At 27.7% G+C, this 13112-nt stretch overlaps 1 protein-coding gene across 1 annotated transcript; it reads left to right on the top strand.

The window, feature by feature from the left end:
* Window positions 1-10196: 10196 nt before the first annotated feature.
* LOC100199672 (2-(3-amino-3-carboxypropyl)histidine synthase subunit 2) lies at window positions 10197-11815 on the top strand. The gene has a single exon (XM_065814020.1). The coding sequence runs from the start codon at window positions 10293-10295 to the stop codon at window positions 11721-11723; it is 1431 nt and encodes a 476-aa protein (XP_065670092.1). The 5' UTR covers window positions 10197-10292; the 3' UTR covers window positions 11724-11815.
* Window positions 11816-13112: the final 1297 nt, after the last annotated feature.

The raw sequence follows: 13112 nt of genomic DNA, 5'->3' as shown, positions 1-13112 counted from the left end.
GTGAGGATGAAAGCATGTTTTTGGAGGACTCCATGCAATACCAAACGTGTACCGGTGAAAAGCACATATTTGTTCATCCTTTTCAAGATTTCTTTTAAGTCTATTTGCAATAAGTCCATTTTCTTCCCAAATATTATTATCGTTTAATCGCATGACCTAAAAACAATTTTTTAAAACAATTATTAAGTGTGTCATTTAAAGCATTGTTTATAATCTGACTCTTCACGAAAAATGTTTACAAGTTTGAAATACATTGTTGTTATTATTAAAATACAATATTGCAAGAGTGTGATTAATTTAGTGATTATTTATTAAAAGAGTGAGGAATTAATTAAAAGAGCTATTTTTTTTTGTTTAAAGAACTTTGTCTCAAAATCTTATTGCAGAGAAGTTATAAAGTATGTAATTATAAAAACTATATTACAGTCTGCGTAAAATTAAAATACATAATTACCTTTAAGTTGATGAGGTGTTTCTTAACATCAACATCTCCCAGCTGATGAATGTAGAACATTTTGTTTATAATTTTATGTTTTTTGAATGATCCACAATTTCCTTTTCAAAAGCAACAACAGTTTTCATAAAAATATTTGTTTTGTTTCATACTCAACTAAAAACAAGTTCTATTTATGCAGTACCTATTTCTCAATAGCAATGATAAAATATCTACTCCATTTATGCAAATTTTAAAGATCGTTAAAATAAAGTTAAGACATTTTTATGGTAAAGTAAACAACCGCCCACTAACTTGTTTCTCCACAATCGTGATATCAGCGATTCTTCTTCCATTCGATCACCACAAGTTATTTGGTTATGACGTAAATTTAAATAATTCACTTCTGATCATGTATTGTTTTTTATTATTATTTATTTCAATTGTTATGATTTCTATATCATAGTCAGAAACGCTTAAATTTTTTCTTAACATTACGTGCAATGTTTTGTGTAATGCTAAATGCTAATTTTGGATGATAGAAATTTTATTGTGAGCGAAAACCTCATCTGTGTGTCCAAAAAAATATCTCTTCGTACTTAATCATTTTTAACAATTTGTACCTTTATTTTTAACTTAATATCTAAAGATCACACGAATTTTTTTTATTATTATGTTAGGACCTTTTTGTATTGACAGTTGGATATGTTTACATTTTTACAAAACTAAGCGCCTCTGCCGTAATGGTTCATTTTGTAAGTATACTAAAACATTTTTTTCCAATTTCAAGCCTTAATATATTAATAGGCCTTAGGTATCACATAACTTTCTTTGCATTTTTAGACTCAATACTTTTGATAATTTCAAATCCTAAAAGAAAAATTGTGTGCAACACTTCGCCGCTAGAATTAACTCCGATTAAAAGTTGACAAAAGTGATTGATTTTGTACTTTTGAACTATGATAATTAGCCAACCGCACAGTGTCACGCAACTTTTTTATATTTTTTGGAGAGAGCTTTTGGGTTACGTCTGATATTAACTACAAAAGCTATGTGCAACTTTTTGCCTTGCCAAAAAAATGGGTTCAAAGGTGGCAAAAACTAAATTTCTAAAAATTTTAAAAAAAATCTCAAAAATTTAAGCCCAGATTCCGAGTGAACGAAACATTTTTGAAATTTTTTTTTTCCCCAACAGGTTTTTTCTATATTCTGATCAATATATAAAAAATTCAAGCAATTTGGAGGAGGTCACTTCCATTGACTGCCTGATTCTTACAAAAAATGACTCTTAATATCTTATCTAAATTCTTTTGAATTGTCTTTTGATGAATTTGATAGAGCTTTTAAAATGCTAAAGTTAAATAGAGTAGTCGTTCCTGATGATATCACTGGAAACATTGTCATTGATTCATATGATATCATAAAAAATATCCTTTTTAAAATATTTAAATGTTCAATTCAACAAGGAATTTTTCCTGATGAATTAAAAATAGCTAGAGTTTCACCAATATTTAAAGGTGGAGACTTACTTAATGTTAGTAATTACCGTCCAATATCTGTTCTCTCTGTTTTCTCAAAGATTATAGAGAGAATTCTTAATAATAAAATTTTTAATCATCTTTCTCAAAATAATATCCTATACAAAAATCAATATGGGTTTAAAAAAAAATAACTCCACTGAACGCTCTATACTCCAAATAACACAATATATTACTGAATCATTTGAAAGTTCCAAATTTACTTTAGGCATTTTTATTGACTTGTCTAAAGCCTTTGATACGATAGATCATAAAATTCTTTTTAAAAAACTTAAATATTATGGAATCTCTGGCAATGTTTTGAAGCTTTTAAAAAGTTATTTAAGTAATAGAAAGCAATTTGTTCACTATGACGTATCATCGAAATCAAACTTGTTAGATGTAACATGCGGAGTTCCTCAAGGGTCCGTCCTATGACCTCTCCTATTTCTCATTTACATAAACGATCTTTATGAAGCATCTAATTTAATGACAATTATGTTTGCTGACGACACGAATTTTTTTCTATCTCATAGTAACATAATTACCCTATTTCAAAGTATGAACCTAAAATTAATTAAAATTTCAGAATGGTTTAAATTAAATAAGCTTTCTCTTAACATTGAAAAAACAAAATGGTCTCTTTTTCATCCATACTACAAAAAACATCTTCTACCAAGTGAATTGCCTGCTCTTTTTATAGATGACATTCAAATTAAAAGAGTAACGGCTACAAATTTTTTAAGGGTTTTTATTGATGAAAATCTGACATGGAAAAAACACATTGAAAACTTATCCTCTAAAATTTCCAAAAGTATAGGAATACTATTTAAAATAAGAAGCATGCTAAATAAACATACTTTAATTCAGCTTTACCACTCTTTTATTCATTGCCATCTAAACTATGCTAATGCGGCTTGGGGTAGTGTAAGTAAAACTAAATTAGAACCACTTTATCGCCAACAGAAACATGTTGCACGACTTATTAATTTTAAACATCGATTTTATCATGCTAAGCCTCTTTTAAACGAAATGAATATTCTTAATATATATCAACTTAATATTTTTAATGTATTGTGTTATATGTTTAAATGTAAGTCTCGCACATCTGCAATTTCTTTTCACAATTTATATTCTTTAAAAGTTAAAAATAAATACAATTTGCATAATGAAAATTTTATTCTTCAACCAGTTTTCAAAACTAATTTTGGTAAATTTTGTATTTCATTTAGAGAAGCATTTTTATGGAACAAAATGGTGTTAAAACTTTTTGATTTTTCTCATGAATGGAATTTTTTCTTATTTAAAAGAAAATTGAAAGAAATTCTTTTCTCAGTTGAAAACATTCTGATATATTTTTAAGTTTGTTTTGTTTTTTATTAATACTCTTAGGAAATATTTTATCGTAATTTATATATACGAAATCTTTTATCTTAACTTATATATATATATATATATATATATATATATATATATATATATATATATATATATATATATATATATATATATATATATATATATATGTATGTGTATTTGTGCGTATTATTTGTATGTGTATATATATATATATTGATGTGTAAGTATATTTATTTACATGTTTGTATGTTTAAATATGTATAAATAATTATATTTGTATTTATGTGTGAATATTTGTCTATGAATTATTAAAGGATTATTTATTATTTAAAATCTGTTTAGGCGGTTCTCGATGACAAGATCTTATGATCTTCTGCGAGTATCCGCGTTCTTGTTGTAACGTTAACAAAATTGTAATTCTGACTATACGTATTTTATTCATTCTTATATTGTAAAACTTATTTTGAATAAATAAAAAAAAAAAAAAAATTTCCTTGGAAGATAACCATGTTCCATCCACTTTAGTAATATCAAAAATTTCATCAAGGGGCTCGTAGCTTCCCTGCTTGACACTTTCATCATAACATTTCAGTATTTTATCAAGCTTTGCTCGTATAACTTGATCAGATACTTGAGGAAAATTCAGTTTATTCTTCCACAATTTATTGACTTCTTCGGAGATAATTTACTTGCGGGATGACCTTTTTTTTTTACAACTTAGAGGAATTGATCATGTTTTTCAATCTTTTCTAACAAAAGTTTATCGATTTATGAGACAGGAAATTTTTATTTTTTTAAAAAAAAAAAAGTCAAAAAGTCATAACCCTAGTAAGCACGCTAGAGTACCGGACCTTTGACTCCGTTTTATTTAAAATTAATTTACCTTTAAAAAAATGGTTAATAAAATAATGGTTAACTATGATTCGCGGTACACGTGTGAGACTACAAATTTAGAAATACTATTTCTTAGTTTGTACATATTTTTATTTTACTATGTTTATGAACATGTGTATATATTTTTAATTTTTACTACTAAGACTAAGTAGTAAAAAATAGAAATATATAAATGTAAAAAATTAAAATAAAAATAAAACTAAACAATAACATTATTTAGTTTTTATTCTTATTTCAAATTTTTACTACATTTATACATTTCTAGCCACACTCACAGTTATAATACCGTTAGTAAATACCCCACAATAGTTATAGTCAAATATCATTAACAATTATTTAAAATTTAAAAAAATGTTAATGATATTATGAGTGTGACTGTTATTATATATATTACGACTAATAATGATATATTCTAATTATGATCATCATAGCTCTGAAAACTTTCTAAATAGGTTTCTATCTAATTTTATTGAGAAAAAAGTTGTGATAGTAACACACTGCTATATAAATTTTTATTGCACTGCTATGTAAGAAATTTTGAAACTATTTTTAAACTTTCATCAAGATTTAAATAAAATTTGCAAACTATCATGTTATTTTTGAATTTTTGAAGTAAATTGGGTTATATCTTTAGCTAAGCGTAATAAAATTGTTTCTTATGTTAAAAATTGCACTTTTTTTTTGTTACTCTTTTTTAAATTTTTTGTGTGCATGCTTAAAAAATTACATGTTTCATTATTTATTAGATTGTGAAAGTATGTGAAAGAGACTTTGTATGAAAATGCTTTTTTGATTTGAGTTGAAACTTGAGTTAGTCTCTATTAAATGCTGGTTATCTAAAGGTGTGATTTAAATTTTCAATATTTTTATATAAATGAACAGTAATTATAGAGTACTAAAATAAATTACTAGTTAATCAGTAAATGGTCAGTAAATTATTTAAATTGCTAGTAAACTAATTTTTTAATTATAAAATGTCAACATTATTATTTATTTATTTATATAAAAAAAAAGTTGATATAGAAGATTGGAAAACGTTTAAATATATAGAAAAGATTTTTCTTTAAATTGATAGATTGCTATTTTAAATCAAAACTTTCAGTAAATATATGTGAAGTTTTCATCAAATGAAAAAATGGCATATGTGGTTCAAAATTTAAAAATGTAGAGTATATTCTGACCCCTCCAACTATTGTTTGATCATTTTTATCTGTTATTAGCAAGGTCTTTGAGTCTTTAATCAACAATTTTCTAAGATTCCATTTTGAGTCAAACAATTTGCCACCAGACAATCAATAGGATTTTCGATCTTCTTGCTCTACAGCTTGCTAACTGCTGTGACTGAAAGATTTTATTGTGCATTAAATGGAGGCAGCGAAGCTAGGGCTTGACATACCTTTTTGACATAAAGCTTTCGAAAAGTTTGGCATAAGTTTCTCCATAAGCTTGTTTCATATGGTGTATCTGGGAAAGTTTTCGAGATTATCAAATCATTTTTTCCTAACATCTTTGTTAAAGTCATTAACTAAGGCCAACACTCCTTTTGATTACTCAGTGGTTTACTACAAACAGCTATCACAATACTATTGACATTCTCTTATTGATGAATGGAAACAATCTCACTGAGCCCTCCTCTTTTTGTCGTCAATCCTTTGGAACTCTCTCCTATCTTCATATTTTCCTAACTCATACAACTTACAACTTTCCAAGTCTCTGTCAACTGTTTCCAAGTCTTCTGTCAACTGTTTCCTTGCTCTTTTACTTTACAGCCTTGTTGGGATTAAATTAGAATTAAAAATATACATACATGGTTAGTCAATGTATGTACACTCCCTGTATTACCCTGCATTTTACCTATTTAAGGTTTTTATACTTTTATTCCATATGAAATAACCTAGTTTTTGAAAGTGCCCCTGAGTACCACCTCAAGTTTGCTTCAAATTTTAACCACCCACAGATTTTCCTGAAAAATTCAGCTTGATTGGCTAAACCATTTAAAAGTTATGATCGAATCAATATAGACCAAAATTGGAAAAATTTGAGTATCTGGAGCTTACAGTAGATTTTTTGATTTTTGAAAGACCATAACTTTTTACATAAAGTGGTTGATTACCTGAAATTTTGTACATTAATAGTTTTTCACGCAAATAGTTTTTTTTTGCAGATGTTTTCAAATGATTTTAAACAAATTTTAGTTATGACATAATTTTAGCTTTTTAAGTGCGATGCTTTTTTTGTTAAAAAGGAGACTTAAAAATTAGTGCAAGTTATACATTGCCAAAAAGTTAAAATATAAAACAATGCTTAAAGAAGAAGTGTATATACACATAAAACATAAGTACACTAATTTCATTATTTCTTATTTAAATAACTCACAATACCTTCATAATTATTAGTAGCAAGACTTTAGTCACAAGCACTTCACCCTTAATGGATGGAGCACTAATTTGATATGTTACTTTGTCAAATAGACAAAAACTGACATGATTGTGCATCATTAGTCTTTTTTAAATTTATATTTTTATATGCATGAACTTCTCATTAACATCTTGGTTTTCATTACAAATCTAAAGCACAAATCCTATGTCATCATTTTAAAGATAGGCAATATTTGTTACTGGGTTTAAAATTGTAAGGGTCTTTTTTTACCAAGTTAACATTATTCAGCAAATAGGTATCATAAACAGGATTGTTAGAGATTCTCTGTAAAAATAATTTCCCTCAACCCCCTTGCTTGGGACTGTGCTCATATCTTCACATGTCGTTTATGGAGGGTAAAATAAGGTCTATGGTTATAACATCATCACTTGATAAAATATGCTAACACCTAACACCCATATAAACAGTTTGTGTGAGAACCTGATTTGTAATTGTTGCTTGTAGACTTGCTTTTGCTGCTTCTCTTTTTATAGTTCCTCCTATTCTACTATTCAACTTTTGCCATGGAACATAGTAATGAAGTGATGTTCAGCATTTATATTGTGATCTTCAAGGTGGTACATTAAGTTTAATAGATATTTGTAATCTTTGTAAAATATAGTTGTTTTTTTTGTTTTGTTATTCACCTCCTCAAGGCTGAGAAGGCCACTGCAGATGAGAAGGCTACTTAATAGTGGTTATAACCCTCTCTCAACTCTATAACTCCGAAACACGAACCTTGATGAACAAGGTCGCTGCGCAGAGAAACAAGTTGAGCGCGGTACTACCAGGGGCGTGGTGGGGATCGAACTTGCCTATGAAGCGAGCGCTTTACCACTACACCACTACCGCAGTTCTCTGCAAAATCCATAAAATTAAGACAGGTGCATTGATTTAATGTGATTTTTGCCTCTGATAAGTAGGAAGATTGTGCTTCTAAGAGTTTCAATAAACTTAATAATACTTGCTTGGACTGTGACAAGTTCAGTTTAGTCAGTTGATACCCATTGTATGTGTGTGATCGGATTGTCAAAATCAAAATTATTCTTTTTCAAATACATTTTCTAAGTCTTCAAATTTAGTTAACAGGACAGTTGGAATATATATAAAACATGCAGCTTCGACTACCTATATTAAAAACACTGCTTTACTTAAGGGCTATTATATTAAATGCAAAAAATACAAATAAGAAAAGCAAATCAACTCGACATTTTGATAATAACAAAATACAAAAGCTGAGTGACTATTGTCACTGTGATGCAACACTGAATCCAACTTTGTATTTAGAAACTCCAGATGAAGTTCCTTTAAACAAACTAATATTAGGTGTTTTAGCTTATGAATTTTTATTTTGCGTATAAAGCACAATAACGCGTCTTTTTTCCTGGACATTGTCTTGTAAACTCATCAGATTCATAAAATTCAATGACTTTCTGTTTAACGATCTTTCAAAGGTTGCATTTTTTTAGCTTCAGGCTTTGCAAGTATGCTATTTTCATTTTTCAACTTTGGGTTCGTTTTATTCAGGAAAAAGTTAAAAATATACACCTAGGCCATAGGGCTACAATCATGCCATATGGTAGATTGTAAGTCTTTAAATTTTTTAAGTGGTTGTCTATATATAAAACTTCTACAATAAAAAGTTTCAAAGTTTATTTCAACTGTTTACGTTATTTTTTATGCCTTCAAAGCAAATATAATTTGTCATAATTTTCGAAAAAAGTGGTATTTTAACAGGTTGTTGCAAGTGTAAAACTAACTTTTAATGCATAGTTTTGCTTTTTACTACAGGTGGTTACCCTAAGTACGCAAAAGTAACAAAAAATTTGCACTGCCTAGTGACAGATCAAGCCTTTTTTGGTGTTTGAGCTAACTTCCAGACATGTAGCAAACTCCATACATCTGTATGTTTATACTTATGTCAAATAATGATGCTTTGCGATGATTGGAGGCTGGAAACATAAAAACCCTTAAACTTTATCAAATACGTGAGGGGCAACAAGTTGATAAAGTATTTTTTGTATATTCTCAGCTAGACTTGTATTCATCTATAAATTTTTAGTTTCATAATATTATCTATCAGGGTTCAAAAATGAGAAATTATGACCATATAAAATTTGTTACCCCTTCAAATTGAAAACTTTATATGGTCATAATTTTTGAACACTAAAAGATAATACTATGAAATTTAAAATTTATAGATGAATATAGTTAAGAACAGTAGAAAAGATATTTTATCAGCATGTTGCCCTTCACATTTGGGGTAACGGAGGGGGGTAGAAGGTTAAGAGCTTTTTTGTTTCCATCCTCCAATCATCACAATATTTTGCAAAGTTTCATTATTTAACTAAGTATAAACATATAAATGATTGTAGTTTGCTCCATGTCTAGAAGTTAGCTATCTCAAACAAAAATGCTGGATCCGTCACTGGCACTGCCTATCTGTAGTGGCTGAACTGTAGCACATTAAATTTTCCAAAATTTTTTATACTGCAATTTTTAGCAACTATGGGGTACAATAACTCAAAAACTGTTTAAGATCAGTCAAAAACACCTGTAAAAATATATTATTTGGGTAAAAAACTATTACTGTACAAAATTTCAGATAATCACCTATTTTATATAAAAAATTATGGTCTGTCAAAAATCAAAAAAACCTACTGTAAGCTCCAGATACTCAAATTTTTCCAATTTTGGTCAATATTAATTCGATCATAACTTTTGAACAATTTAGCCAATCAAGCAAAAATTTTCAGGATTTTTTGCATAAAATCTGTGGGTGATCAAAATTTAAAGCAAATCTGAGGTGTTACCCTGGGGACCATTTGATGATTTGATATGAAATGACCCTCTGATATTCTAGTAATAAAAAAATTGTTATTTTACAAAATTATTATTTTAATCATTTTGATCAAAAATAATTTTTACTTGTTATATTAAAATTATTTACTGGTCATTTTAATAAATCTACTGGTCATTTAATTAAATTTACTGATTCTTGGTATACATTTTAATGGGCAAAAATAATTAAATTTATTGTAAAAAATTGACTGGTATCTAAATAGAAAAAACTGATCTTTCGATTAACTAAAGTCAATTATACTATTTTTTTTATTTAAAATCAATTGAATTATTTTTTTATATAATAAGTTTTACTGTTTTACTTTGTTTGAACGTTTAAGAAAAAAAAAATTTAACTAATAATTACATTTTTTTTTATATATAGGTTAGTGTACTAATTTACATACACTTGTTTACACTTTTTTCTCTTATTGTATAAAAAATCCAAGTACTTAATGACATTTAAACATAAGAAAAATAAGTTGATTTTTTATGGGGAACTTTAAATATCTAATAAAATAAATGTATTTTTTCTGTTCTTATCTATTTCAGATTATTACTCAAATATGCCTGGCCTAATAAAGTTTACAAATATTATTGAGTTATTAAGCACTAAATATTGTTTTATTTTGAAGATTGTTTAGAATAATATTGTTTATTTGTAATTTATTTTTTATTCAAAGTTTTGCTCAATTTTTGACATATATGAACTTATAATATGTTACAATAGAAAGATTAACAGATAAATAAATAGATATAGATACACACATGTTATAAAATGTAAATTAAATATTTGAATTTAGATTTTATAATGTTAAAAAGTATTTAAGATGGCTGAATTAAAAGTAGCTTTTAGTCCAGATGATTCAAAAATTTTGGAGCAAACAACCCAAGTTTTAACTGTAGATATAGACGATCCTGTTTCTTATTTTGAAATATATGAATCAGTCCAATTTATCAAGGATGGAAATTTCAAAAGAGTAGCACTACAGTTTCCTGATGAGTTGCTTAAATATGCAAAGTTTATTGTAAGTAAAATAGAAAAGCTAACATGCAACAAAGTCTATGTTCTTGCTGATACCTCTTACGGCAATTGTTGCGTTGACGAAGTTGCTGCATCTCATATACAAGCGGATGCTATAATTCACTATGGGCATTCATGTTTAAGTGTCACAGAGAAAACTCCAACTTTTTATGTGTTCGGAAGGTCAAAATTGAATCTTGATGATTTTTCTTTATGTACAAATAAATTGTTTACTGAAAACAAAGTGCTTTTGTTATATGATGTTAAATATTACCATTATGTTGAAGCAATAAAAGATTTGTTAAAAAAGTTTGAGCAAACAATTGATGTTGCTCACCTAATTATATACAAAAAAAATTGTGAAAATGTAACCACAGCCTGTCTAAACTCATTCACTTTTCTTGGTCGTCAATTTAACTTAAAGTTTGAGTTATTGGTTTATAAAATTCTATTCATTGGTGAAGAGTGTCTTACTTTACGTAATTTAATGATGAGATTTAACAAAAACCAATTTTATGTGTACAATCCAAGTTTATTATCGCTCACTTTACAACAAGTTAACATAAACAAATCACTCATGAAAAGATTTTATCTCATTCAAAAGGCCAAAGATGCTCAAATTGTTGGAATCGTTATGGGAACTCTAGGTATTGAAAAATATAAAGAAATTGTTCAGCGTCTTAAAAAAGTTTTAAAGCATGCAGGAAAAAAGTATTACACGTTTATTATGGGTAAACTGAATGTGGCGAAGATGGCAAATTTTATGGAAATTGACATTTTTGTGCTTGTTGCTTGCCCTGAAAACAGCCTTATTGACTCTAAAGAATATTTCAAACCAATTATCACTCCATTTGAACTCGAAATTGCATGCTTAAATAGTCGAGAATGGAATGGCGAGTATTTAACAGATTTTTGTGAACTACTTGAGGGAGGACCTTCATACTTAGACATTAAAGATGATGATGGTTTTGTTGAACCAGAATATTCTTTAATTACTGGACAGCTTCGAAGTGGCGTTAATATAGAAAATAACTTTGATAGTTCAAATGAAATAGCATTAATAAACGAAAATAATAAGCTAGTTGCACACAATATAACCAATGCTAGTGATTTTTTGCTGAGACGAACATGGCAGGGATTGCAAATTAGCTCAAATTATACTGAAGTTCATAAAGCTGTTGACGGTAGGGCCGGAATAGCAAGCGATTATTTGAATGAGTTGGAATACAAAAATTGAATTTATAGAATTTAACTTGATAAATTTCTTTTCTTTTCTTTTTTTTTTAATAACGATTTCAGTTGTTAATTTTAATAAATTTATTTTCTTGATCATATTTATTAATTGAGTAGTAAATCAAATACGTTAATTTCTCATCTTTTAATATAAAATATAAAGTTAATTAAATCAATAGGTGTTTACAGTTCAGAAGTTATATTATTATTATTTGGAATTCGAGTCTTCCAATGAAGATGTGAAGATAAGCAGTTAATACCTCTTTTAAGAGAGTGGGCTTTAAAATGTAATTTTTCGGACTTCGGAATTTTCGGACTCATTTTTTAAATTAAAAATTTTTTTTTTGAATTTTATCATACCACTTTGATTTTATAGATGTTTGAAGTTAAAGGGAAAAATTTGATTAAAATTTTTAACTTGAAAAAGCAAAATTGTTGTTTCTTATCAATAACTCTAAAATGTCGTAAAATGAAAACGATTATATGAAAAAAATTGTCCTAATTTATATATATTATAAAGAGTAAAACCGGGTCAAACCACATACCATATCGTTCCGCACACTGATCAAACTTATCAAATAAAAACTAAACGAATATGGCTATGAAAAAAATCAAAAGATTCAAATACAGAACTATCACCTCAATACGAATTGATGAAATTATATGCCGATTCAATTCCATTTTTTTCTTATTTTATACAATTTAACGGGGAGTCAAAATTTTTTGTATATTTTTTATCGTTGCGAACAAAATAGCGTTTGAATCGAAACTGATATAAAAATAATTTTAGCACTAACTTGTTGGAAATTTAATTTTAATTCTGTTAGTACAATTTTTATGCAGCTAGAACAAAAAGTTAAATAAAAAAAGTAAAAAAAAAACTTTTTTCTGATAAAACCGCACACTCGATTAATTACTTAGTTTAGTTTTTCGCAAGTGACTATCGTTACCTAATTAACTTAGTGTTAATTCCGGTTTAATTAAAAATAAACCATAATGTTATTTGTTCGCAAAAACAACAACAACAAAGGCTTCCATGGCTCAGGTACAACAACGGTACTCTCAAATGAAACAGAAAGATTGATGGTGCATGCTTTCCAATTACTTGGTGACTAGGGTTATGGTTTAACCTTAAATGAAAACCTAGAATTTGAATGTGGCTACTTTAAACGCGAATAACAATTGCACTTATTCAAAATTGGCAAGCCTGGTAAAGACTAGTTTTATGCTTTTATGAAAAGATGCTCAAAAGAAATTTCAACAAGAAAAGCGGATAACTTAGCATCTAAAAGAGCCGCTTCTTGTACGACAGAAATAATTGATAATTATTTTGAATACGTCGCCAAGTAATATCAGCAGACTGGTATAACTTCTGGGTCGCATACTTGGAATT

The sequence above is a fragment of the Hydra vulgaris genome, chromosome 12, assembly GCF_038396675.1.
Source record: "Hydra vulgaris chromosome 12, alternate assembly HydraT2T_AEP".
Taxonomy (NCBI): Eukaryota; Metazoa; Cnidaria; class Hydrozoa; order Anthoathecata; family Hydridae; genus Hydra; species Hydra vulgaris.
The sequence above is the reverse complement of the archived record's forward strand: the minus strand, read 5'-3'. Positions and strand labels throughout refer to the sequence as shown.